Source organism: Lottia gigantea (genome assembly GCF_000327385.1).
Source record: "Lottia gigantea unplaced genomic scaffold LOTGIsca_10, whole genome shotgun sequence".
Taxonomy (NCBI): Eukaryota; Metazoa; Mollusca; class Gastropoda; family Lottiidae; genus Lottia; species Lottia gigantea.
This window is the reverse complement of record NW_008706747.1, coordinates 4,025,043-4,051,240: the sequence shown is the minus strand read 5'-3', so window position 1 is coordinate 4,051,240 and position 26,198 is coordinate 4,025,043. Positions and strand designations below refer to the sequence as shown.

General features: G+C 36.6%; 4 protein-coding genes across 4 annotated transcripts; 2 read left to right on the top strand and 2 right to left on the bottom strand.

Annotated features, from left to right (window-relative positions):
* Positions 1–4,261: 4,261 nt before the first annotated feature.
* Positions 4,262–9,784, bottom strand: LOTGIDRAFT_230044 (hypothetical protein; the record flags this gene model as incomplete). The annotated part of the gene is made up of 10 exons (XM_009046259.1): positions 9,526–9,784; positions 7,703–7,726; positions 7,390–7,545; positions 6,875–7,042; positions 6,351–6,505; positions 5,971–6,083; positions 5,551–5,651; positions 5,262–5,355; positions 4,916–5,011; positions 4,262–4,419 (listed from the first exon to the last, which is right to left on the bottom strand). The coding sequence occupies exons 1-10, from the start codon at positions 9,586–9,588 to the stop codon at positions 4,262–4,264; spliced, it is 1,128 nt and encodes a 375-aa protein (XP_009044507.1). The 5' UTR covers positions 9,589–9,784.
* Positions 9,785–10,321: 537 nt separating this feature from the next.
* LOTGIDRAFT_98720 (hypothetical protein) lies at positions 10,322–10,735 on the top strand (the record flags this gene model as incomplete). Its single annotated transcript, XM_009046258.1, has 2 exons — positions 10,322–10,589; positions 10,641–10,735. Coding segments are annotated over 2 exons (363 nt in total), but the record flags the coding sequence as incomplete, so codon positions are not given.
* Positions 10,736–17,759: 7,024 nt separating this feature from the next.
* Positions 17,760–20,187, bottom strand: LOTGIDRAFT_156243 (hypothetical protein; the record flags this gene model as incomplete). Its single annotated transcript, XM_009046257.1, has 2 exons — positions 17,760–17,824; positions 18,129–20,187. 2 exons carry the CDS (start codon positions 20,185–20,187, stop codon positions 17,760–17,762), a joined length of 2,124 nt encoding a protein of 707 aa, XP_009044505.1.
* Positions 20,188–24,238: 4,051 nt separating this feature from the next.
* On the top strand, positions 24,239–24,559 carry LOTGIDRAFT_109255 (hypothetical protein; the record flags this gene model as incomplete). The annotated part of the gene is made up of 1 exon (XM_009046256.1): positions 24,239–24,559. One exon carries the CDS (start codon positions 24,239–24,241, stop codon positions 24,557–24,559), a length of 321 nt encoding a protein of 106 aa, XP_009044504.1.
* Positions 24,560–26,198: the final 1,639 nt, after the last annotated feature.

Below are 26,198 nucleotides of genomic sequence, written 5' to 3'. Positions count from 1 at the left end.
TTAAATGAATGGAGTTCTACGTCCTACTTTTCTGCACCATGTGGGCTAACGAGGACAGTGGGTGAAAAAATAACATCAATGTCAAGTACATGGTACATTACGAATCAATTTCTCTTCAAGACATATCTTAAAAACCTCAAGCTTTACAACCAGTGTAAGAAAGGTCGAACTGACCTACTGTGATTTACAAGAGTATTGAACCAACAACATATCAACATCTTCAAGTCAAACATGATAGTGGCCATCACTACCAACTTAACATACTTTTGTGAAAAAAAACAAGTGCATTTCACAGTAAATAGATAGACTTTAAGTAAGTTTCAAGGTGTGATATCATGTTTATCAAATTTTGACCCCTTGGCCTTGTATCAATCATCTTAAATCAACTTTTATCAGCTACTGGTATATAAATGCTGCAAATTTCAGCCATGCCCAATTATGGTTCAAATTTCAAAATAATAAACTGTTATTTGCCTTTGATCTTGTACGACATTAAAATATTAATTTCAAAATGAAAGCTTTATTCCAAGCACAGTGCATGATGATTCCAATTCTGAACTGTGTGGCAAACAGAGACTCTTATTTGACAAGTGTTCATCTCATGTTACAAACATGTGTTTCAGATACACAATCTTCATCAGGACAGCTACTTTCGCAAGTGGTAGTAAGTTTCCAAGTTACATATGACTTGAGATGTAATCTTTCGAGCAAAATACCATAAGATTTACCATATCTGACACTGAGCAGGCCAAAAAAAACCTGGGTCTATAGTTAGCAAACCCATTTACAAAGATGTGATTACCATTATAAGAGGGTACTTGATACAATTACTATAATCCCATTGACAAATAAACCCAATCTTGTGACCCTTGACCTCAATATATAAACATCAATCAGAGGTTAATCTATATGTAAATAGAAGATATAATTTCAACTTTGACCTTATGTCTTAATTGTTTACTGAAAAGTAATGTTTGATTTGATGAATATCTGTATAACTTTATTTTATCTAGAACAGTTTTCTATTAAGTTCTAGTTTAGTTCTAGTTTAGTTCAAAATGTAAGTAAATTACTAATTAGCAGTACACTGTCAACATCTACATTTCAAATCACAAAGACAAAATCATTTCATTTTTGAGCCATTCGGGGCTTAGTTAAAGTTATAAGGCATTTTGACTTGGTAAAAAAGACAACAGGACTTCTACTGCAGTTAGTTCAAGCATGCTTTTACCCTTTCCCAACTTCAAAGCCATGCCATGCCATTGCCATGAAAATTAAATGAATGCAGTATCGCATCCTACTTTTCTTCATGGCATGACATTGTCAATTGCATTGATTTTGTCCCAAGCTGAATAAAGCAATCAATCAATAAGTTTATTCCACATCCTTTGTTCGATGTCGTCCAAAATTATTGCGTTGAAAAAGCTTGTCGTCTGTCACACAGCATTCATCAACAAGAAATACGATTTTCTGCAAATGCCGTGAAATGGAAAGCTGCGAAAATGAAATGTGAAAAATTGATAAATTATGAGTTTAGCGGTTGAATTCGAATAAAATTTCAAACTTACCAAATAAAATGCACACTTCGGCTTCGCAGCGAAATGCAGAAAGCAGTAAAATCACAAAATATTCGCAGAAATGGGATTTTCTTCTCGAAGATTTTTAGTTCTGATGTCTGCAAACAACGAAATGCGCCAGACTCGGTGTACACAGAATTTGATGACATCATCAGTTGTTGCTGGTTCAGCTTTTTGTAGTTTCTAAAGATGAAGAGTCACTGAAGAGATCACGAGTTGTCTCCCATTTAAAATTTCATTTTTTTTGTGACATTACATATCAAGAGTTCCTACCGAAATATTTTCACTGGGAACACCGTGAAAATTTGACAAGAATTGCATGACAGAAATGAACTGAGAATTGACAAATATGGGTTTTGTGTCATCATAGCTATGATTTTCCTAGTCTGTTCCAGGAGAAGCCTAAAGGCAGCTCCAAGGATAGAATCTTGAAGATCACTCTGGCATACTAAAAGCAACTGTGAGCGCCTTCAGGAACACCTTTGCAATGGAATTAGTTGAAATCCACAGGGTTATGTCTATAGGTTTAAGCACAATAATAATTGAGGCTCAGCAAAAAATCTGCTTTGACAATGGGAGTAGGCCTTCAGCGCTAGCAGACGACAATCCGAATCCCTTTTGATTCAGTGAACTCTAATTTAATGCAACTGAGAACTTTTTTGAACTGGAACTTTTCTTCCCTAATTGCATGATCAAAACCAAAAGAGACACTTTTTAAATTTAATTTATTAATATCAAAAATTATTCAAATATCATTTATATTACACAAAATATTGCAGATAACATCGTAAAATTAATACTCCATTTTTAGGCTACCTGATTTCATAGAGTGACTATGGACCTCAATATTTGATAGAAAATAAAATAAAATTAAATGTCCTGATTGGGCTATAAAGACAGGCAATGCCATGCAGTGTGCAATGAGGGAATTTGCCAAGACAGCGACATTAGCCTACTGTCTTTTGATTTCCAACTGTTGAGGGATCTGTAACATGCATAGCCTGTAGTAGACATGGCCTATGTTTAATGCCCCATCTGAAAGACTAGACACTTCTCAATATCTGCCCATCTGACCTGCATCACTATTTTAAATCAATATTGAAATCCAAGTCACTAATACACACTTTTATAATACTTTCCAAAATATTTGAAAATCTTTTTAAAAAAAATAATTAAATATTCAAATGATTAATTTATATATTTTTGAAGATGAAAATATTTTGAAATGAAACATCGAATGAGCGCCTTTATAACATAATTTGAAATCTGAAAGTTATTCAGGAGTGGGTAAAGTCATGCATATAAATTTTTGAAAATGCAGAGAAGATTCAAAACATAAACCCAAGCAGTTCACTTTAAACAAAATAAATGTGGAGCATTTTTCACAAAAACTTTCATTAGTTTTAAAATTGATTTTAAATCTTGTTTGATTATTCAATCAGGTCCTTATTCTTCAAAAATTATTAATAAGTAAGATAAAGTCCAGATTTTAAGAAATACAGTAATCTGATTGGATAATAAAACTACATTCAGAATCAATTTTAGTGATTGACCAATCAGATGACTGGAACACTAAAATCATCTCTAAGTTTTTGAGAAAAAGGCTCGTACTATTCATTCTCTTTCTAAAAACTGCTAAGATTTCATTTTTTTGAATTGACCAGGCTATGTAAAAATATCTATACATAACTATACACTGTTGCTTTGAACTATTTACAACTTCTAATACCATACATATTAAAATAATTGAGTTAATAGATGACATAATTCTTGTCGCTGCCGTTTGAAAAAGTTATGAAATGTAGAAAATGACGTAAAAATTTCAGATGATAGTAAAAAGATAAAAACACACTTATAAAATCAATATATTTTACAGATACGTATACCAAACTTTTTCACACAAATTTAAATCTTGATATCATGAAATAGTCCTACACTTTCATAGGCACCAAATTTCTTCAATCTTTCTGCTTCTTTTATTCGTGGGACATGATTACTGATGTATTGGTTAATATTTTCATTTCAAGAATTATTTTGGGACTAATCTGATACTGGCTACGAAAGAACAAGCCCTGAATTTTATTGAGACATACGTCTTTACATTTCTTTAACACGTCCAAAACTATTACATATTTCCTATCTATTTATTGAAAAGTGGTGTAAAATCGCGACCATATAAAAATGGAATCATAGGTAAGAATAGGCATAATATTTGTTCACAAGGTCAAAAATCTATCCCATAATAAGACCAAAGCCTTGTTCACCGCGTCATTGGACATGCAAACCATCATCCAATTTTTAATATTCGTGTCCGCGTCATTGGACATGCAAACCAACATCAAATTTTTAATATTCGTGTCCGCGTCATTGGACATGCAAACCAACATCCAATTTTTAATATTCGTGTCAAAAACTAATATATCTAACTATTGACGAAAATTAACAAAAGTTTGAAACCAAAATGAATGGCACATAATATGCAAATTAGGTTCTAAAGTTGATTGGATGATAGTTCTTAAACACACTCATGAATATTCATAAAGACATTTGATTTGATGATAGGCCTCAAAACACTCTTAATATTCATAATGTCATTTTGTTCCTTCTGGTTGGATGATAGTTCTTAAAACACTTATGAATATTCATATTAACGTTCGTGAGCAGTTGAGATCCACGAATATAAATTAACTCCAATCTGTCGCTGGATAGCCGTCATAGAAACCATTAAATAAAACTGCTATAGCTACAAAGGCTAGATATATAGCTAAGGTCACCCATCCTAGAGTTCGTTCCCATGGTAACATTTTTATATTTTTTAATACAGGTACTCCTAGCAACAAGCCTGAAATTAAATTAAACCACAATTTACAATCAAAATTTTTAAAATCTTTGGGCTGCAAAGCTATCATTGGGTTGACATAGCTCTTTTACATACTTCTACTGCGTTTCTCTTTAGTAGTTGCGATAACGAAAATTTATATCACATGATTTTAAACTGGCCAATCAACAAACTTCTACATTAATCAAATTTTGAGTTTGTTTTGTAAAATATGTTACACACAAAACTCTTAAATATTATATGAATACAGACAACTCCACTTGTATGATCAAGTTTGTTTTGATTGTTTAAAATAACTGCCTTATACGAAGTGATTTGGATAAAGTGACCCACAGTTCCATCTATTTATATATTGATAATGGGGCCTGTTGTAAATGCGGATGAAACAGCAGTCGGCAAGAAATTTCAGTGAAGATACTGACATTATCGAAACAAAACAAAACCAAAAAGTTAATTCAGTTTTTGAAGATGGACTAGCAATGAAAAAAAGAAAAATTACCACATAAAAATCCTCCAATATGAGCAGTGACTCCTACTTTAAATTCATCAGGGGCAGTAATTCTTCTGTAAATAGCTATACTCGTATCTGGTACCACTGGAAACATTAGAATTATAAAATTAAGGGCTCAATGATCCTTTATTGGAACACGAATAAATACACATACAAGAAGCTTGTCTGATTCATAAAACAACGCCAGATATAACTAATATTTTGACAACAAATGAAAACCTTTAAAGGGATTGTAAAGCCTGAAGCCAAGAGTACTTACATTCTGTAAGACTATTTATGAAAAGAGTTCTATAGTATTATTTAATAAGCCTTTAACGAGGTGAAATCAACTTACCTAACATAAGAATAACCATGAGTCTGACTGGAGCACTTAATAAAATACGTTTTATACTTCCACCACAACATTGATAGTTCATTTCCTTCCAATTCTAGAGAAAAAAAAGATTATCAGCATTTTTATTACCTTTCAATCTCTAGCTCCCCTTACAAAACACTATCATGTGTCATGTGACCTGCTCATTCTTACAAAACACCCGATGCCACTTTCTGTCTCTAAACATATAATCAGGTGGTTTCCCCACTACCAACAAAAAGCATATTTAGTACTGTGAAAGAAAACTTACTGTAATGATGGCAGCTACGTGAGCCCCTAATAGAGCATAGACTCCTCCACTGGCTCCTACTAATGATACAGCATGATCTGTCATAGAGTGGGCAAGAGATCCTAGAAAAATACATATATATATATCAGCTTCTAATACAATTAACAAAGCAAGAGTGAAAACTATAGTTGCCCCAGCTGTAAATGGATACAGATAATCCAGGAAAGATCAATGCCAAGAGATTCTGTTAAAGACAACATGGTAAACCGGATCCTCGTAACCCATGATGGATGGATGTTTATTTCCTTCTGTCCACTGTTCTGATACACTGAACATAATGTAAACCTGTTTTAACGAGGCTAGTAACTGAATGCACAGACAATACAGGGTTCCTCCGCTTAAATCATAAAAAATTTCAAAACAAAAGCTAAAAAAAACAACCTGCGATAACACCGAGTAAATATACAGTCATGACTCTCCAGAATTTATGAACAAACTCTAATGGAATACCAAATACCAGTTGAAATAACATGTTCGATACTATATGTAGATATCTGAAATAATAATAGAACACAATTTATAATACTAATAGTGTGCACATTAAAAGTTCCTTGATAGTTGAAAATAAAAGAGTTGACTAATGTCACTGTTCCTCATTGCACACTGCATGGTGTTGCCCCATCTTTAGATTTATCATGAGGAGATAAGTAAATAAATAAATAGGAAATGACAAAGGCTATGAGAGGCCTGTTTCTCAATTCCTTTGAGTTACTGAATAAAAATATTTGTTATACAAAAAAAATTCAAATTCCTACACGTACCCCTGATGCATAAACATATAGGTTAAGAATCTCCAAGCTTCATAACGTCTTGTTGGTCGGTAAACTAAAGGACTGTACATGGCTACACCAGATGTAGCAGTTGTTTCTATACCTTTTTCTTGTAGTTCTACAGCATATACTATAAATATTATCACCTGTAATAAAAATATTAGACATTATATTTTGAAGGGGTTTTTTTTGGTGGGGGGGGGGGGGGGTCAAGTAATGGTAATAACAGCCTTTTTACTATCTGCCTAATTTCACCTCCAAGGTGTAACCATTGTAAGATTATGTATTTGACTACAGCTCATCTCATACTGCCAATATATGGTTTGGATACACTATCCTCATCTGGACAGCTTTCGCAGTTGGTGGAAATGGTGTCAAACATTCCAATACAGGACTTTAAGTGCTGACAATTGTAATTTGCTTTAAAATCTTGTTTTACCCCTTCCTACCGCAGGAGCCACCCCTTCCCTACCACAGGGGCTTTCCCTCCCCTACCCTACTCTAGTGTTTCTTACCTCAGTAATACTAATAATAGGTATAAACAATGGTGGAGGTCTACAGTTGTAGTTAGCTATAAAATCTTGTTTCATTGATTTAGGAACAATATTATCAATGGCAGCACTCATCACTTTCTGGAATTTAGATCGTTCTGACTTCGACACCCCGCTCTCATCACTGGTCATCTAAAATACACACAAAATATTTATTATTATCTCGTAAAACAATGTTATACTTCTGAATTAAAATTTTGTTGTAACCATAAGTGTATAAGCTTTTAGTATTTAGATACAGATCCAGAAATAAATATCATTTTCAAAGGGATCTAAAAAAGGTTTCCTACACATTTTCATCAAAAATTAACTTTTTCATCAAACACTTGACCATTTTTAATCAAGCTTTATCATCTGGTAAAGCAAATATCTACACTGTTCTTGGAGTACTTAATGTCACAATGCCTCAAATCGAAAAGCAATTAATCCATTCATCCAAAACATATATTTCATTGATCAGGAGTGATGAATCGACTCACCAATCTAACGAATTCTGGATAAGTAATATGAGCATCTCTGTTTTTATCAGCTTGTTTCAGGATGTATTGAAGACGCTGTTCTGAAATATGGTCAGCAATTCCTTCCTCTTCCAGTTCTGTTCGTAAATCTCGTAGTGGAACTCCTTCAGGGCCATGCTAAAAATAGAATCATAACATTTCAATACAGAAAGGAGATAAGGTTTCCAGGTAAAGGTGGTAGTAACCGCCGATTTATATTATAAAGGTGGAAATTAATGCGGACAAAAGTGGAATATTAATCTCTATTTTAAGAAAAAATCAAAATAATACTCACTCTGTCAAAGATCTTTTTGAAATTCTGAAAAAAAAAAAAAGAAAGTTATAGTTAAAGTGAATAAACACACAGATGGTTTCAGGTTAAAGATTTGTAAGAGAAATTCTATATAAGATGACTTGCTAAGCTGTACAGTAAAAAAAACTGATCCTTGCATTAATTCATTCCAACACAAAGTGCAAGTGTATAGAAAATATTTCTGCATCTGCATTATTTAATTTGCGCTTAAAATGAAAGTGAATAAGTGCACGAATTTTGCATTCAACAAAAAAGATATTGCAACAAAAAAAGTCAAAGAAAAGCAAAGTTATGGACTTTAATATTCAAGTACTTTAATGAACTTTCAAATTGTAAGAAAGAAAAATTGTAGCTTATTGAGTGTAAATGAATAACGTGTTTCTTGAAGCATGACATAGTATGTTGTCTGAATAGTAAGATATTTTATTAGTCAAGTTATTATTTTTATTCGCGTTATGGTTGACTTGAGCTAATTAAGGTGTTTACTCATTCAAAAATTCAAACTTGTTTATTAATTTCACCTTGGGCTATGATCGGGCGATGATTTTTCTAGGAGAGTCAAAATTTTGGATTTTTTCAGTGCACGGTTACACTAAGCTAATTAAGCTCAAAAATTCAAAGGATAATGGGTTCCTTGTTCTTGTTAATCAAATAGACGTGGCGAGGGGGAGATATCCTTAGGGGGGAGGGGGAGATATCCTTAGGGGGGAGGGTTGATTCTGAATGTAGGGTCACTAAGCAAATATTCTCAAGATTGGATTAATCGAAAGGCAATGGGTTCTTTAGTAACAGATTAAAGCCAAATTGGATCTTGTTAATCAAATTCCTAATTACATTAAGGGGAAATCAAGTCTTGATTTTTTAATGTTAGGGCCACTAAGTCAAATTAATGTAAAATCTATGTCCTCCCCTTAGTTTTTGATGCTCCTGTCTTACAAGTTTTTCAGGGCTAATCTCATTAAAGTCAACCTATTGCTACAAGTTACTCTACACGCTTCGTTTTATGCCCAAGCTATATTCTTGCTAGCCCCCATAAAATTTTAATTACCTCACACAAATACCTGATCCTAACTCCCACATAATTTATTGCCCAATCCTTGTAAGATAAGCTTACATATACGTATTCTCACTACCTCCATTTAACTGTTTAAAACCCTGATAATATCATCTTGATCTGAATAACAAATGGATTTTATGTCTGACCCTATTATTCTCTCTAGCCCCCATTCAATTTTTCTCTACCCACAAAAAAAATCTTATCACTACTTTTTCCCCCCACATCTACAGTTTGTATTGCCTCATCATCCTTATATCCTTTATTCTTTCTAGCAACCGACTAAAATTTCACAACTCATACAAAAATGGCCTATCTGATTGTTTCTTCTCCATGCAAACTGTCGTTGCAAATGTGCAATTTTTACCTATCAATTCAATGTCTCTAAGGACTTAAGGACCCTACTAGGGTAGATCAAAATGTGACCAAATGTCCTTGATTGAATTTTTGATCTATCTTCTAGGTCTAGATGTATAATAGACTTAGTGTATTAATGTGCCACACCCACATTCCATTCCACTGACACACAGATTTTGAGCCCCTTGTCCATGCCCAGGGACAACCCTACCCTACCCTACCCTAGTAAAATTACATGGGAAATTTGGATGACATCCATAAAATGGCAATGGATTTAAATTCAAAACCTTGTGCATTAATTATGCACCGAACGTTTTCGAAATCAAGCACCTGCGGTTGTTTGCCATGCTGACTAAGCCAGTGCAATAACTCTGCGACACATGTTTTTACTCACTGAACCAACTGGGCCTGTTGTTTCCAAAAGATCGACTTCTTCCATACTCGATCGTGACTGCATTTTGATGATTTCTCCTTATTTCCTACTTTCGCTTTTCTTATTTCACAAATTACAAATCGATCAAACTCGCAAAATTTACAGAAATCCGAAGCTAATTCCACATTAATGGCACTTTCTGTTTCAAGCCGTTGCCACCTGAACTCATAATGATTAAATAAATAAGCAGGTCATAGGAAATCAATAAAATAAATTGTTGTTGTTGTTGTGAGGAAGCCCGTCTGCCTTTCCTTCAGGTAATAACATTCTATACCTGTCAATCAATTATGTAAATTAGCCGGCTTAAGTAAACCAATCAGATGACGTTAAATATTTAATTTATATTTTGATTGGTTACTTTATGTCGCTTATGGCCATAGCAAAAACGTAGATTTCTTTTCCAGACGCAAATTTCCATTGTAAAATTTGGAAATTTGTAGTATAGTTGAAATATTAAAATTTGATCTGTCGATCAATTTGTGCCACTTTCTTGACAAAACTTTCCGAAAAGCTCAGGAAAATGAAAATCAAAACATTTGTTGGCAGATTATGTTACCAACGCAACAAAAATTAACAAGAAAAGCTCAAGTTAGATCAAAATGTTTTAAGCCCGGATAATCTAAAAACAGTTTTAGAATCGTGCGCACAACCGGAAATAATTAAGAAGCCATTTTCATTTCGATCAGTTTGGACAAAATTTTATTTATAGTGAACAGTTTCAGTATTATTGTCCAAAATGTCACGTCATAGAGATGTCGAAAACAAAATCTACGTCGGCGATCTGCCGAGTGATGCTTCAGAGAAAGAATTAGAAAGCCATTTTAGCTCGTATGGCCGTTTGAGGAATGTTTGGGTGGCGAGAAATCCTGCCGGTTTCGCTTTTGTTGAATATGAAGATCACAGGGACGCCGAGGACGCAGTGCGTGGGTTGGACGGAACAACAATGTGCGGTGTTCGAGTACGTGTTGAACATTCTAGCGGTAAAGTCAGACCTAAACCTTGGTTGAGAGGTGGTTACAGTCGTGGTCGTGGCGGACCCAGAGGCGGCAGTCGAGGTGGAGGTGGGGGAGGAAAAGGCTTCAATCCAGAAGATAGATGCTATGAATGTAATGAACGAGGGCATTATGCTTATGATTGTCGAAAACGCAGTGGCAGAAGTTACAGGTCACGAAGCAGATCTAGGAGTCGGGGCCGAGAACGAAGCAGAAGTTACGAGAGACGTAGATCATCCAGACGGTCACCAACTTACAGCAGAAGTAGATCCCGATCACCATCGAAACATTGAATTCTGAAGAAATGTGCAGCTAAATATAGATCCAGAAAATGTTGCCAACATAGAGAATTAACTCCAAATGAGATTTGACATCAAAAGACAATCGCCATTTTGATCCAACATGTGCTAAAAATCTCGTTTGAATTCGTCGCAACTTACTTAGTAATGTAAATACATTATATTGCCACTTTTGTTTTTATGTATTCATTTGTGTTCTCATCTGTGATCATTTCTGTACATAGTCCAAAACTATTTCAAAATTTCCATTCAAATTTATAACCAAATCTAAAACTTATTATTCATAATGAAAATGGCAAAAGCTTAGAATATATTTTTGGATACAGCAATCATTACTGTTCAAGTTTGTTATTAGTTTGGTGTCTCAAATCTGACTATAGTGCTCACTTTGAGAAAGATTTTAATATTTTCATGACATTCTGAGTTTTTAATGTTTTTTTCGCTGTATTTTGCCCTGGTAAAATAAATTTTATGTAAATAATGTAGCTGAATATTTATGATAATTTTTAACGTATTTTTTCTTTCTACTTTACAGTGTAAATGTGCGATGTTCGTCACAACATTGACTGCAACGCCACATCAAAATATTCCACCGATTATTCGTCGTTAGATCTACACTGTCCGCCATCTTGATCGTCACTGCCACTAAATTGAGATTGTCAGCCATCTTGAGATATCTGTCTGCAAAATTAATATCGTCACACGAAGATTGTCACTGTCAGCCATCTTAAGATTCTCACCTAGTCAGCCATCTTGAGATCGCCACACTTGTCAGCAAAACTAAGACCTTCCGTCATCTTTGAGATCACTGTCAGCAAATTTAAGATTGTCACTGTCAGCAATCTTACGATCCTCACCTAGTCAGCCATCTTGAGATCGCCACACTTGTCAGCAAAACTAAGACCTTCCGCCATCTTTGAGATCACTGTCAGCAAATTTAAGATTGTCACTGTCAGCCATCTTAAGATCCTCACCTAGTCGGCCATCTTGAGATCGGCACACTTGTCAGCAAAACTAAGACCTTTGAGATCACTGTCAGCAAATTTAAGATCGTCACTTTGTCAGCCATCTTGAGATCTCCACCTAGTCGGCCCTTTTGATATCGCCACACGTAGCTTGAATTCATCACAGTCAGCCATCTTGATATCTTAAAACCAATTTGTTACTGTCAACCACCTTGATCACTACACTGGCAACCACCTTGAGATAGTCTTACTTGCAGATTGTCACTTAGTCAGCCATTTTGAGACCACTACACTGTCAGCAGAATGAAAATCCTCATTTAGTCAGCCATCTTGAGACACTGCCAACAAAATTGAGATGGATTCACTGTCAGCAAAAATTGAGATTGTCCCACTGTCTGCCTACTTGAGATTTGTTACTTAATCAGCCATTTAGACATCATTGTCACACTGTCAGCTGTCTTGAGATCGTGACACCAAATTGTCAGCTTAATTGAGATCGCCACTGTCAGCAAATTTAAGATCGTCACTGTCGTCAAAATTGAGATCATCAAATTGTCAACTACTCCAGATTATCAGCCATAATGATTATCACTCACCAAGCTACTTTGAAATGATCACACTTTCAGCTAAATTAATAAATTGATTTGTTGGAGATCAAAATGCCAACATGACCCGCAAACAAGATTTTGCTCTCTAACTATTCACCAAAACGGCAACATGACAGGTTTCAAACAAAAGTGGAAAGCTTTAAACACTTCTTGAAAGGAAATTCACTGGTTAAAAAGCAAAAAAAAAAAAAAAAAAAGTTTCTTTAAGCTTGCCTTACCCTTCGTCCATATCGTTTTGGTTGTTTGTTCATCTTGGAAGCTGTATCCAAGAATTGAAACACTTCCTGCACACAACTATACAACCAATACTAATTTTTTACACCCTTTACTTGCTGAAAACTTTAACAACCCAAGTCTGTTGCCTGTCTCTTTTTTAAACTGATCAACTAATTTCCCTAATTATAATTTATACAGCTTTGCACTTATCTCCGTCTGTCTTCTTTTCAAATGACTAATTTTTGTGTTGCTAAAGATCCAGAGCTGTCCAGAATTAGGCTATGATCTAAGATATCTGCGCCTGTCTCCTTTCCAATTTGCTTACTTAAAAATCAGACTGAATGTCTTATCAACTCAGAACTGCCCAGTCAGTTGGTCTAAAGCTGGGCTATTATTAGGCCTATGATAAGCTAAGCCGAGGTTAAGCCTAAGATGATTATAAAATAGGCTTAACCCCGAACAAAATATGTAAAAGTTGCTTTAAAGGACTGGAGTTAAGGTTTCAAATACCATTTTGGTACTTAAGGGAAGCATACACGGTTTCTTGGCTTTGGGCGTTCAATATGCCAAGTTCCACCATTCAGATTTCCCAACCATCGTAGACTGGACCCCGCGATGACGATGTTATAATCTTTTCAAGGTAGTCTTGAACTTCAAGCTCACCACCTCCCTCTCCTTTATTTAATATCCGACATACACTAAGGGAATGGTTGGGCCAACAGCAAACCGAAGGGCATCAATTGGTTAGAAGAAAGGTGAACTCATTCCTCCAAGACTTGAGGATGACAGTTACTCTCTGACCCCCCCCCTCCCCCCCCTTTCCAATATTCTAAAACTATATATAAGAAAGTAAAAAAAAAAAGAAGATATTTTCGGTATGTGGGTGTATTATTCAGTAGCTTTAACCTAGAAAATGTCATCTAAAATACTACAGAAATATATCACTAGTTTAGGCTATATAAACTAGTATACGTTTATGTCTATTTGATTTGCTTGAATGAATAAATAAAAGAAAAATACAAAAGAGAAAGCGGCCCATCATCAATCATTTTTGGCCTTCAAGGTACGAAATTCTTGACCCACTTTCACCTTAAGTGTCAATTTTTAACTTCTGGTATAGGAAAGGTAGCCTCAATAAGACTTCACACGAAGCTGTTTGGTTAAAGAGAACCACAGTCAATTTATTTTTTGATAAGGGCGTGGGTACTGCGATCTCTAGTTAAGAGCAAGAAGCGCAGGGTAAAAAATACCCTTATAAATGTAACGCCGTCGATCAAGCTGTGAACATAATAAACAGAATGTGAAGAACATGGTTTATGATTTCAAATTTTAAAAAAATATATATATAATGGTAGTCTATTAAAATTACAAGATTTCACGCAACAGATAGAGTTTATGTAAACACATTAGTTTGAATAGAATTTTTTTAAATTGAGTATGCTTGAATAGAAAGATATATTAACAGCATGGGCTAAAAACCGCCTACCCTTCCTTGCTTCGTGGTTGAGCTGTTTTCGAGGATGTTAAATGCTTCCCTAATCATTTAAAAGTGCAGTGAAAGCCAGGCCCAGAGGGGGGCCCCTTCAAAATATCCCCCTGGGATTGCTACGGGCATGTTGAAAGCCCAAAAGCAGAGAGCCCAACGGTGAGAGGGTGGTCATGTATCGTTCTACTTGGGATACGAACAGATGGTAATCATAAATCTTATTAATAAGATTAATTTCTAGGCAATAAGTTACCAAATTATACACATATATCCTTAATACTAGAAACCATTAGCTTCCGCCCACATTTGATCCAAACAGTGGCGTTTCTATGGAAACTTTTTTTCTCCAGAAAAATGGCTGGACCGGCTTTGGCCCCCTACTTTCAGTTTTTTTTATTATTTCATATAGTAAAAAAATGTCTGTATCCCCTGTAGGAGGTTGTCTGCCCATATTAGCTCTAAGCATGTACAGAAAGATAGGGCGTAAAACTCCAATTCATTTCACCAAGTATTGTATTTGTATGGAGTATATAGGCTTACTCTGTAAATAGTTTGGTGTATATTAGAAGTCGTATGGAATGTGTTTAATTATAAACCATGTAATTAAGTTAATTAAATACTGCACTTGAAACCAGGTCATATCAATAAAGTTCATATATAATAACGGACACAATTTTAATGGTAGTCTATATTACAAATTAGAGTTTTATTAAACGCAACTTTTCAGCGATTTGATTGGATTGTTTGCCAGAAAATACAGCCAATCAAATCCCCCAAAAGAAAAGTCGCTATTGCAGATGAAGTTGGTAATTATAGCTTGACATTGTAAAGATGCAACGAGACTTGATTTATATAACATATAGTGCAATCAACACTATTATGAAGTTCATTCGTTCAAGTATTTCTTCCTTCCTTTTCTTTCATCCTCTATTCATTCATTCGTTAATTCATTCATTCTTCAATTCATTCATTCGTTAATTCATTCATTCTTCAATTCATTCATTCATTAGTTCATTTGTGCATTCTGTTAAATGCCGGTTTTATGAATAACACGCTCGCTGTATAAAACTGTATATGTAGTCATATGATTTTCGTCTATATTGTTCATTCTATTTATTTGTTGATTTATAAATACTGAATATGACTTATTGTATTATTCATATTTTCATATTTATATGTTGGATATTTATATTCATGCATTATTCATGATACTACTTCCAACTCAAAACCTGTGGTATGAGAATTTCTTCCATTAGAAGATTCGAACCTGTGAAACATTATTACCTATTCCATAACAAGCCAATTTATCTACTTACTGCAAAATATATACTTTTTATTCATTCCTCCCCTTACAATAGTATGGATGCAATTTATTCATTCATTCATTCATTCATTCATTCATTCATTCATTCATTCATTCATTCATTTCCTATTTGATTTTTAACACGAAGACAGAATAAAGACAGTATTAAACGGAAAAGTCACGAATTTGCAAACAAACTTTAACACTAAACTGTGAGTGTCAATATGTAAAGGAATTAACACACGTAACTAAACAAGTTAGGATATGAGACTTAAGTGTGTTCAATTTCGTTTGTTAACATGGAATGCAGCCATTTAAAGGGATCAGCATATCCGGATATGACCATTAACCAATACCTGTGGTCTAATTGTATAAATATTACATGCGTTATAATGCAACAATGTTTACTTTTGTTACGAACGTCAAATGAATATCGTTACAACATTGTTGCACATCCCAAAGGCATTCATCAAAAAAGAGTAGTGATTCATTGGTGTCCTTTATAGTAAACCGAAACCTTGACACTGATATTTGTCCGACCTGTAAACCAATCTCCTTATTTTGATACATTGTTACCTTCGCATTCCTCTATATCCAGGCGTTTTAGATCCCCACTATATTAGCCCCGCCTTATTTCTCAGTGATATCTCACCGCCCCACCCCCATTTCGTGATAAATAGAAGCTCAATACTTACTCTATCTAGGTCCTCGCGATAATTCTGCATCTCTACACTTTCTTCGATCCCATGTCCAACTCTACTTCGAGACATTTTACTCCCTTTCCTTGTCCGAATTCACAAATTTCTTGTAGATAGTCCAAAATCCAAAGTTTTAACCAAAATATTCACTGATTTCTTCAAAGTTTCACTCTAATATAACATACATTTGCAGGAATCGTGTCAAAGAAGAATACACTACACGAACTTTCGACACGAGATATAAACCTACTATTTTAAGCCGAGTACGAAATTTCGTGAAAATGTACCGTTATTGAGGTCCATATGACATTTGGTCAGTCACTGAGTGAAATCACTGTACATAGAAATCTGTGTCAACCAATTCAACCTTCAATGATCCGTAACGACAGTAAACATTCACTTAATACGTTACCAAGATATCATTTAATCCGTTTACCACGACGGCTAATCCAACTCGAGTTATTGCCCTTGAATTGAACGTTAGCCAAGTTTTATAAACAGCTCCTACCTAAATGAAAATGAGATAACACACTGCGTGATATGTACAAGTAATGTTCTCTATTTTATGTTTTGACTCATAAAGTCGAAGTTTATCAGCTTAGTAGCTATTAAATCATCTTTAAGATCGGATCGTTATTTATGTCTAAAATTTAAAGGGATTGTAAAAAGGTTTTCTAAACTTTATACATGTATGTGTATCAGGGACACTTATATCATCAATTTACAGTATTCAAATTTTCAGTCAGATATCTACGAGTCCGTAGCCAGACTTGATTGATCGGAAGTAGTAATACAGTATAGTCTGAGGGGCAAGTAATATATCCCGAGGGACAAGTAATATATCCGGAAGGGGCAAGTAATATATCAGGAAGGGGCAATGGTGTAAAGTGAATAGTTGCAGTAATGGAATTGGCTAGTTGTCAGATTTTTTTTCCAGGGAGGCATTGGTCCTCTGTAGCTTCGGATCTGGATATCTGTGAAGGTGTGCGTTGCGGGCTCATCAATACAGTAGAAACTAGAAAAAGCCCCTTTAGGCTGGCAAAAGAGGCCAAATAACTCTACATTTCAAACAATTTGTGTATATTTGGGTATATTTAGCGATTTGGATTGTCGTCTGCTAAGGGGGCTAGATGCCATGGGTTCAAATCCTCCTCATGATAAGAAAAATTATTATTTTTATACCACGGTCACTGCCTACGATAGTCGACCGGTTGTCAGCCCCAGCACCAGCATGGTTCTATTTAAGTTTATTAACGAACATCCACAAAGAAACTAATCTACGCCCCACCCCACCCTCCGAAATACACATGGAGTAAAAAACACAAAGACGTTATGAATAAAATCATTTGGAATATCATCAAAACTCTATATTGCACATTACATTACACACTTTCAATACAAATGTATTATAGTACAAATTAAAAAATTGCTGTTGCTCCCCTTGACAATTGTATTGTTATGCCCTCACCTAATGAGGAATACCGCTGTCCAGCGACCCATCATTTAATGACGGATTATGGTGGACGGATCGGCGATGGAACAATTTGGAATGGGGGCCGATATCTCTGAAACTATAGATGGATCAGGGCCCGTGGACTGTTTAAGGCCCCTCATCGGGGAAATTATTTCTAAGCTATGCTCTTCTTCATATGTTTCAGGGAATGGCGCCCCCTTAGGGATGGTTGTTGAGCCACTGAAATCAACAAGGGTTAAAATCATTCGGGGTTATAAAAGCAATACAACAATTTGAGCAACCAAAGCAACAAGTAACAAGAATAGTCCAAACAAATTCGTCAGTCTAAGCCCTTTTTGTTCTTTGTCTTTTTGACACGTCTGGCAACACGGCAGAAACTTGATCAGTTCATAGCACCAACACCTCGATTTGCACCCTGAACTTTGAACTCTAAGGGTCAAACAGCACGTGGGGCATGGAATATCACACACACGTTCTTTGACGTCATCACCGCTTTCGTCAGAATCGTCAAGTCCGTTCTTACCCAGACATGAACGGAACGTAGTCAAGAATCGCACCACTGAGCTAAGGAATCCGCCTCCGATCACAAGCGTCGTTATCAGCCGAGCATCCTCTCCACAGTCACAAGGAAAGTTCAAGAACAGGACCAGAAGCATTTGAGGAATCTCTCGAAGAATAATAGCTAGCAGAAGTTCCGAAAGACCGGACATTGCTCTAACTTTCCCGCTACGCAATCCGGTAACCATAGTAACCATAATGTTGATAATTTGTAGAACTGAAATCAGGGAGCCCCAAGCTGTTGCGATGACGACAAGGACTCGAAAAAGTTCACGTTTCTCATCGCATACCAATGACAAATTACCGAATGTTAAGTTGTATGGGTCTCTGGAGAGGCTGACGTTAGAGCTGCAAATCCAATTCTGATTCCGTATGAAAAACAGCCAATCGTTCACCGCGTCCCAAATGATGAACATCCCAGCCACAATGAGTAAAAATACCATACAAGGATGAAGCGACTGGTGTCGCGTTTCTTTGCGACTTCGGACCACGCTGGTATCCAATCTTGAAGAATATACCGAGCTACGTCCATCATTTGCTGGTCCGTAGACTTTGTAGTTTTCTGGGATGTTGGAATATCCGTTAGCCTTAGTAGAAGACATCGTAAAATTACTTCTTGGATGATCCGCATAATCAATGACCTTATCAAGCTCCTCGATTGCTCGCACCTCGGAATTTTTGTGGACCCTTACTGGTGCGTAGTTTTGTATTGCTTCTCGGGGAGAATTGCTGTACTCGGACGACCTAGGTCTGGGAAATTCCCTGGTACCATAGTTATCTCCTGTGTTTGCATATTCTCTAGGTTGATCCTCTCGTCCGGAATAGATTTTCCAGTCTGGGGAATCCTCTCGTGGGGAAACCCGTTTGGTCTTCTCACGATATGGATCGATATCCAGTTCAACGTCTTCGTCGATGTAGCCATCAAAAGCTGGATTGACTTGGGTTTGTGGTGATCCATACGGTCTGATGTCCCTTCGCAAAAGATCGGCTTTATCTTCCAAACGCATGCGTCTGTTATCAGTGGAAGGATATCCCGGGAATTCCGTTACTGCTTCATCCAATTCGCTGAGGTCGGAATCCCGTTTTCGATCTGGATATACTCTAATAGCTCCGGGAGGTCTCAGTTCTTGATACAGTCGCTTTTCCACTGGGGGATAGACAATTGACGAAGCTGCCGAGTCTTGTCTGGAATGCTTGTAGGGACTCTCCTCTCTAATGATGCTGGGTTCCCGTTTCGGAAGCCGGGTGGCAACGTCCAAAAAATTTGAAGCCTCTATTGCCTGATCTCTTGGTTTACCTACATCGTTGTATCGGTTGCGACTGTCTGTACGTCGGACTGGATTCCCACGGAACTCATCATCTTGTCGGATGTCGAAGCTTCGAGGAGAAAAGTTTCCGCTGGACTCCGGAGAAAAACTATCGTCTGCATGTCGCTCCTGTCGTCTGAACGACGGATTCCCGCCAGGATTTGCCAACTTCTTTTCGAATTTATTAATGACCCTCCCCACTCCTCGTGGATAAGTATCGACGGTTGACTCCGGAGTCGATGGTTCTGCAATGTCGTGCTCAAAACGTCTTTCGTTGTCGATTTTTATCGGCAGACGAGGTTCTTGGCGGCGATCCGACACTCTTCTGTCCACACCTAAATCGTTAGCATATGCATCAGAGTCTTTGTACCTTGGACTTTCTGATATTTCATCGGGACGTCGCTGACGCTCAGCGGCAGAATATCTGTTCGGACGTCTACGATCAAGACGTTCCTCCGTTTGATGATAATTGTTCGAGGCTTCATCTCGTTCGTCATATTGATCTCTCGATCTTGGACTTCTGTCGCCATAGTAGTCACTAGGACCTTCTCTGTCGTCTGCTAAATTCAAGGGAGGTAATGCTTCCTGTCGTCCATGTCGTCTGGTTCGCCTGTCCTGACGGATTTCGTCTGCGCTTTCTTGTCCTCTGAGAGGCTTGTTGATTCTAGAATTTAATTCCAATTGAAGATGATCGTTTCTTCGATCTGATCGATACATCTTGATCCCTTTATATGTCACTTCCGGTAAATCTATACCGTTACTTCCGGTTTTACAAAAGTTACTTCCGGTCTAGCCAAAGCTGCCTCCAGTTTATTTCAGATGATACGTCCGCTTATTTCAAACGATAATTTTTCTCAATTCGGACGTTACTTCGATTTCAGACGTGTTTCAGGCTTATTTGGAGGTTCGGCGATATATTCCAAATCAAGCACAGGTCAGATTGAGCCTATCATTGACCTTTCACACAAATTTCGAATTCCAAAGCGTCTTTCGGTATCTTAACCAAACACTTGCAAGACGAGCAAACGCTCGATTCAAGTATATCAAATGAAGGGTCTGTTTTCTTATCAGAAGTTGGGTCAGGTTATTTTCATATCTATGTCGTCAAGAGATAAGCTCATGTGAAAAATTGCTAAATATCCTTGCGAAATATTAACAATACTGCACTTAAAAGTATGTGGACTCTCAAAAGATGATGTTGAGTTCACAAACCAAACCAAAGTTAAAATTGTTCTGGAGAAATCGTGTGGAAACGTTCGATATGGTTCTCTCTAAATGGAACTTATTTATTAGTTTAGACAATGAAGATATTTTGAAGGGTACTGTATTAAAAACTAAAACACAAAAATCCAAAATATCGCTCTTATCTTTTGAAGATTTTTGGTGATCTTGGACATGACTGGACTGTTCCTCTGGTTAGCTAGTTTTTAACTATCTAGGGTGCTTTCTATCAGACAAGAGGACCGTACCGAGGGTCTAAATACACCATACGGTTTGAAACGTTAGCGTTCGCTTTGAAGCTACTAGTCCGTTTATTCACAGATTTCCTTTAAAAGTCGGTCCTTTGGAAGTCTTCCGGTTTGAACGTTTAGTCCTTTCGCAATCCTTCAGTTTGAAATAGTCCTTAGGAAATCCTCTGAATTGAACGTTTAGTCCTTTCGCAATCCTTTCGCAACTCTTTCGTCGTCTGAATACACCTTACGTCAGGTGATAGTACAAATCATTCTAAGACAAAATGTCGTCTGCACACGCCCATTTTACTTCTCTTATCAGCAATATTCAGGTCTGTTTAACCCCAACCGCGATTGTAAATTTACACCTGTCGAAAAAGAGTGTGGAATGTCTCACTGTCCAAAGCATTCTAAAAAGAATGGAGTTTTAAGATCACCTTTCTGCGCCTTATGGTTAAGATGAACGGCATGAAGTGTGCAATGAGGGAAATTTTGTCACGACAGCGGTATCAGCCTACTCAATTCCGATTTTCCCAATGTATTCTAAAGTTGAAATAGCAATTTAACGGAAATTTTGGACAGTGCAGTATAAAGGAGTTTGTCGGGGCAGTGGAACTCTTTTGTTTCCAATTCTTAACGAATCCTTAATCACCACTTGAACCATTTTGGAACTTCGGGCACACTTGGTATTTTTGACCAACCGACCCCAATATGCTATCAGGAGGTGTTTACACAAGATCAATTGATTTTAAATAGTATTTTATTCCCTTATCTTAATTAGTCCGAGATATCTGAACTTATCTCAACCTTTGGTCCTTTGATCAAAATGACAAAGAATCGTCGTTTCGAGTCTCAGACTCAGGGTTTTGGATGACGAAAATCGAAGCTGAAAGGTAAGACTTTTCTGCCAGGCGCAAAAAGGAGGTTAAACTACATTTCATTCCATTCGTCCAATAAGATCTGGTGTATCGGATTATAACGGGTAAGTGGGCCAATATCAGTTTCTTATCTGCGTTTATCATCTTACAATATATACAATAAATAATAATAACGGTATTTCCCAGAAGTCACAGCTTTATATTTCATTTGGGGTGGGAATATATTTAAGTCAAACTCTTAATGGGAGAGCTCCACCAGTAACGAGTTGGGCTGTTTTCACCAGAGTGATTATGTGCCGTGGGTTTGAATCTACTTTGGGACAGACAAAGATCTCTTAACGTCAGCGGAGCGCAAGCTTAACTTACACGGAGGCCGTTTACCCATCCGTCTATTACGTTTGAGGAACCGTTAGGACCATATTGTCGAGCTGTAATAAGGACATTATTGGCAGTTTTCTGTAATAAAGGAAAACGGCTGTCTTAATAAAGGCGTGTCTCTGAACTTTAGATAATATGTAATATGTATATTAATGAACGACAGATAAGTTATAAAATTGATTTATTACATACTTATATTCTTCATAGATCGTTTATAACAAATCTACGTTCTTGAGGAGGGGATGCCCATATATAAAACCCAACAGATCACTTTAGCACTATGCCTCACACACGTTTATTATTAGTCCGAAACATCCAAAATATTTGGACAGTTATGGGTTGTCGACAGCTTTAAAATTCATCACAGGCTGGAACAGAGGTAGATGTTTCAGTTAAGGGTAGTATCTCTGGGGTCAGAAAACGATGAGAAATGTCTGAACTTACAGACATCTTCTATTTCAAGAAGCTATTAAGAAATTCAACCCCGATAACAACAACAATCAGCTGTAAAAATAAAATTAGACCAAACATTTCCTTTAATGGATTACGATCAAAATCAACAAGGAAGATTCTATATTGAATTTCAGGCGAGATATAGGTACGATATACGCCCCGGTATTGATATGATAAGAGGTCACAGGGGGCTTCACTGCGTTTGTGTGTCATGCTGCATTTGCTTTAACTTAAACTGAAACTTAAGGAGGATATCGGGGCCATTTTTGATAAATTATAATGGTGCAGCACTTCACCTCGACTCAAAATTAAGTCATATATATAAGAAATTTATTCCGCATTTCCAAAACTAGATGTCCTGATGAAGATTGTGTATCCAAGATATGTGTCAGCAGTATGAGATGAGCTCTAGTCAATTAGCTAACATTAAGTCCTATATTGGGAAATTTAAAACTAGCTGTCCTGATGAGGATTTTGTATCAGAAATACCCGGCAACTGAGATAGGCTCTTGAAAATATGAAAATTCTTGGGCCAATGGATTTGTAAAAGACTTACAACAAACATCACTATGGGCAATATGTACAAATTACGTCTATAAAGACAAAATATATTGTTTCTATTGAATAACCAATCCATGCAGCAATTTCTGAGCTCAATTCAACTGAAGCTATGAAATTATTTCAAATTTTTAACGAATTAGTTATTTAATTTGACGAAAACTTTGCCAAAATTTAAGCAGAGTACAAAATTCCTGGAAGTTTGCGACTAAAGAAGGTGGAGATAACTGGTAATATATTCAGTCACGTGACTAAACTCAACATGGCTTTTGTAGAACAGTGAACAAAGGGTTTGTATTAATTTCAGCCTTTTTCTAACATTTTTAGCCATTTTATTCTATGCAACATGCAAGAGCAATGATCAGAGAACACATAGGAGTTTGTATTTGGACCATTCACTGCCAAAAAACACACGAAACGTTAAAAAATTTGGATTCAAATCTCCCTACTCAAAACATCCGGTAAGAAATTCTCCCAACAAATTGTCCAATTTCGCGACTCTCGATTTTGTCGCTCTTTTGCGCTCTTTTTCGGCCGAAATATGAACTTCCAAATTAACATTTGTCACATAAGAATTAGTTTGAAAATTTCAAAGTAATGCTGTAAACTATGATTTCAAAAGAAATTGAAAAGTTTAATTCAAGAATTTCATTTTAAGACAAAAATAAATGTTAATAACACTGGATAATAAAAAAAACTAGTTTTGAACACCCCTCCTAAAGGCTTTCTTTTTTTTTAGATTACATTATATATCTAATGGGTGTAATAACCACACTGAAACGTTGAAAGAAATAATTATTCTAGAAGTATCTATCCATAATATTTGTTTGATTTATAAGTTGTGCTCTTAACTTGGAACCATTGAAGGATTAAGATTTAACTAGTTCACACCTCAACTAAAGGCTTTCCTAATAACAAGATCAAATTTCTTATTTAGTTATAGAGTTATCATGAAATATGGAAGAAGATATGATCAAAGCAGAACAACTACAGCAGTCAAAAACAGAGGTAAATATAAAAATATGAACAAGATAGAAAGAGACCATAACAATGCTGGATGACAATCCAACTAACTACCAACTGAGCTATTCCACTGTCCAAGCAGATGACAATCCAATTCTCTATCAACTGAGCTATTCCACTGTCCAAGCAGATGACAATCCAACTCGCTACAGACTGAGCTATTCCACTGTCCAAGCAGATGACAATCCAACTCGCTACAGACTGAGCTATTCCACTGTCCTAGCAGATGACAATCCAACTCGCTATAGACTGAGCTATTCCACTGTCCTAGCAGATGACAATCCAACTAACTACAACTTAGCTATTCCACTGTCCAAGCAGATGACAATCCAACTCGCTACAGACTGAGCTATTCCACTGTCCTAGCAGATGACAATCCAACTCACTACCAACTGAGCTATTCCACTGTCCTAGCAGAGGACAATTCAACTCACTACTGACTGAGCTATTCCACTGTCCTAGCAGAGGACAATTCAACTCACTACCAACTGAGCTATTCCACTGTCCTAGCAGAGGACAATTCAACTCACTACCAACTGAGCTATTCCACTGTCCTAGCAGAGGACAATTCAACTCACTACTGACTGAGCTATTTCACTGTCCTAGCAGATGACAATTCAACTCACTACCAACTGAGCTATTCCACTGTCCTAGCAGAGGACAATTCAACTCACTACTGACTGAGCTATTCCACTGTCCTAGCAGAGGACTATTCAACTCGCTTCTGACTGAGCTATTCCACTGTCCTAGCAGAGGACTATTCAACTCGCTACCGACTGAGCTATTCCACTGTCCTAGCAGAGGACAATTCAACTCGCTACAGACTGAGCTATTCCACTGTCCTAGCAGACGACAATCCAACTCACTACTGACTGAGCTATTCCACTGTCCTAGCAGAGGACAATTCAACTCGCTACAAACTGAGCTATTCCACTGTCCTAGCAGACGACAATCTAACTCGCTACAGATTGAGCTATTCCACTGTCCTAGCAGAGGACAATTCAACTCACTACTGACTGAGCTACTCCACTGTCCTAGCAGAGGACAATTCAACCAACTACCAACTGAGTTACAAAAAGAAAGTGTTCCAACCTAGCATTACATGGAAGTTTTGATGTTTATTAGGAAAGTGTTGGATAAAACCAGGATTTTAACTTTGAATTTTCTGTCAATTTTCAGGAGACTAAAACCATGACCTCCTCACCCAGAAAGAGCGTCAGAGAAAAACGCAGACGTCAATCTTTCTCCCCTGACCCATTAAGATCTTCTGGTAAAAAATCAAAACCATCCAATAAAAATAGTTCTCCTACTAAAAGACAAACATCTACTACCAAAGATTCACACGCAACAAGCTCGTTCCACATAGGTAAGAAAAGAAAAAAACAATATTTAACAAGTATGGTCCTTGGTCCTTGGTCCTTGGCCAAACCTCTTGATAATGATCTTACAAGATAACAACTTAGATTCACGAGGATCCTTTCTACCGGCTGGTCCTTGGCCAAACCTCTTGACATTGACCTTACAAGGATAACAACTTAGGTTCATCAGAATCCTGTCCACCAGCTGGTTCTTAACTTAATCTCTTGGCTCTCATTTTTCCCAAATAACAACTTTGTTTCTCGAAGATCCTGTCTACCAGCTGGAACTTAGCCAAACCTCTTGGCATTGATCTTTCATTGGATTATCTATACCCATTTACAGCTAGATCAAAACACAAGACCATAGCATAATGAAGACAAATGCCTCATTTTTGAAACAATGCCCAAACTTTTGAAGTCTGTGGGTTTTTTTTCAATTCAACCTAGAACCCCTTATATTGAGTCACAGCCTTGCTTCTAAAGCAGTTTCAAATAGTTTGTTTTGTTATTTTAAAATGGTCTCATGTCATGTTCAATGGCACAAGGCTTTTGGATTACCATAATTTTGTCCAAACTCTTTCAGCTGTACCAAAACAACCACCATTTTGCTGTGGATTTTGTAAATCACC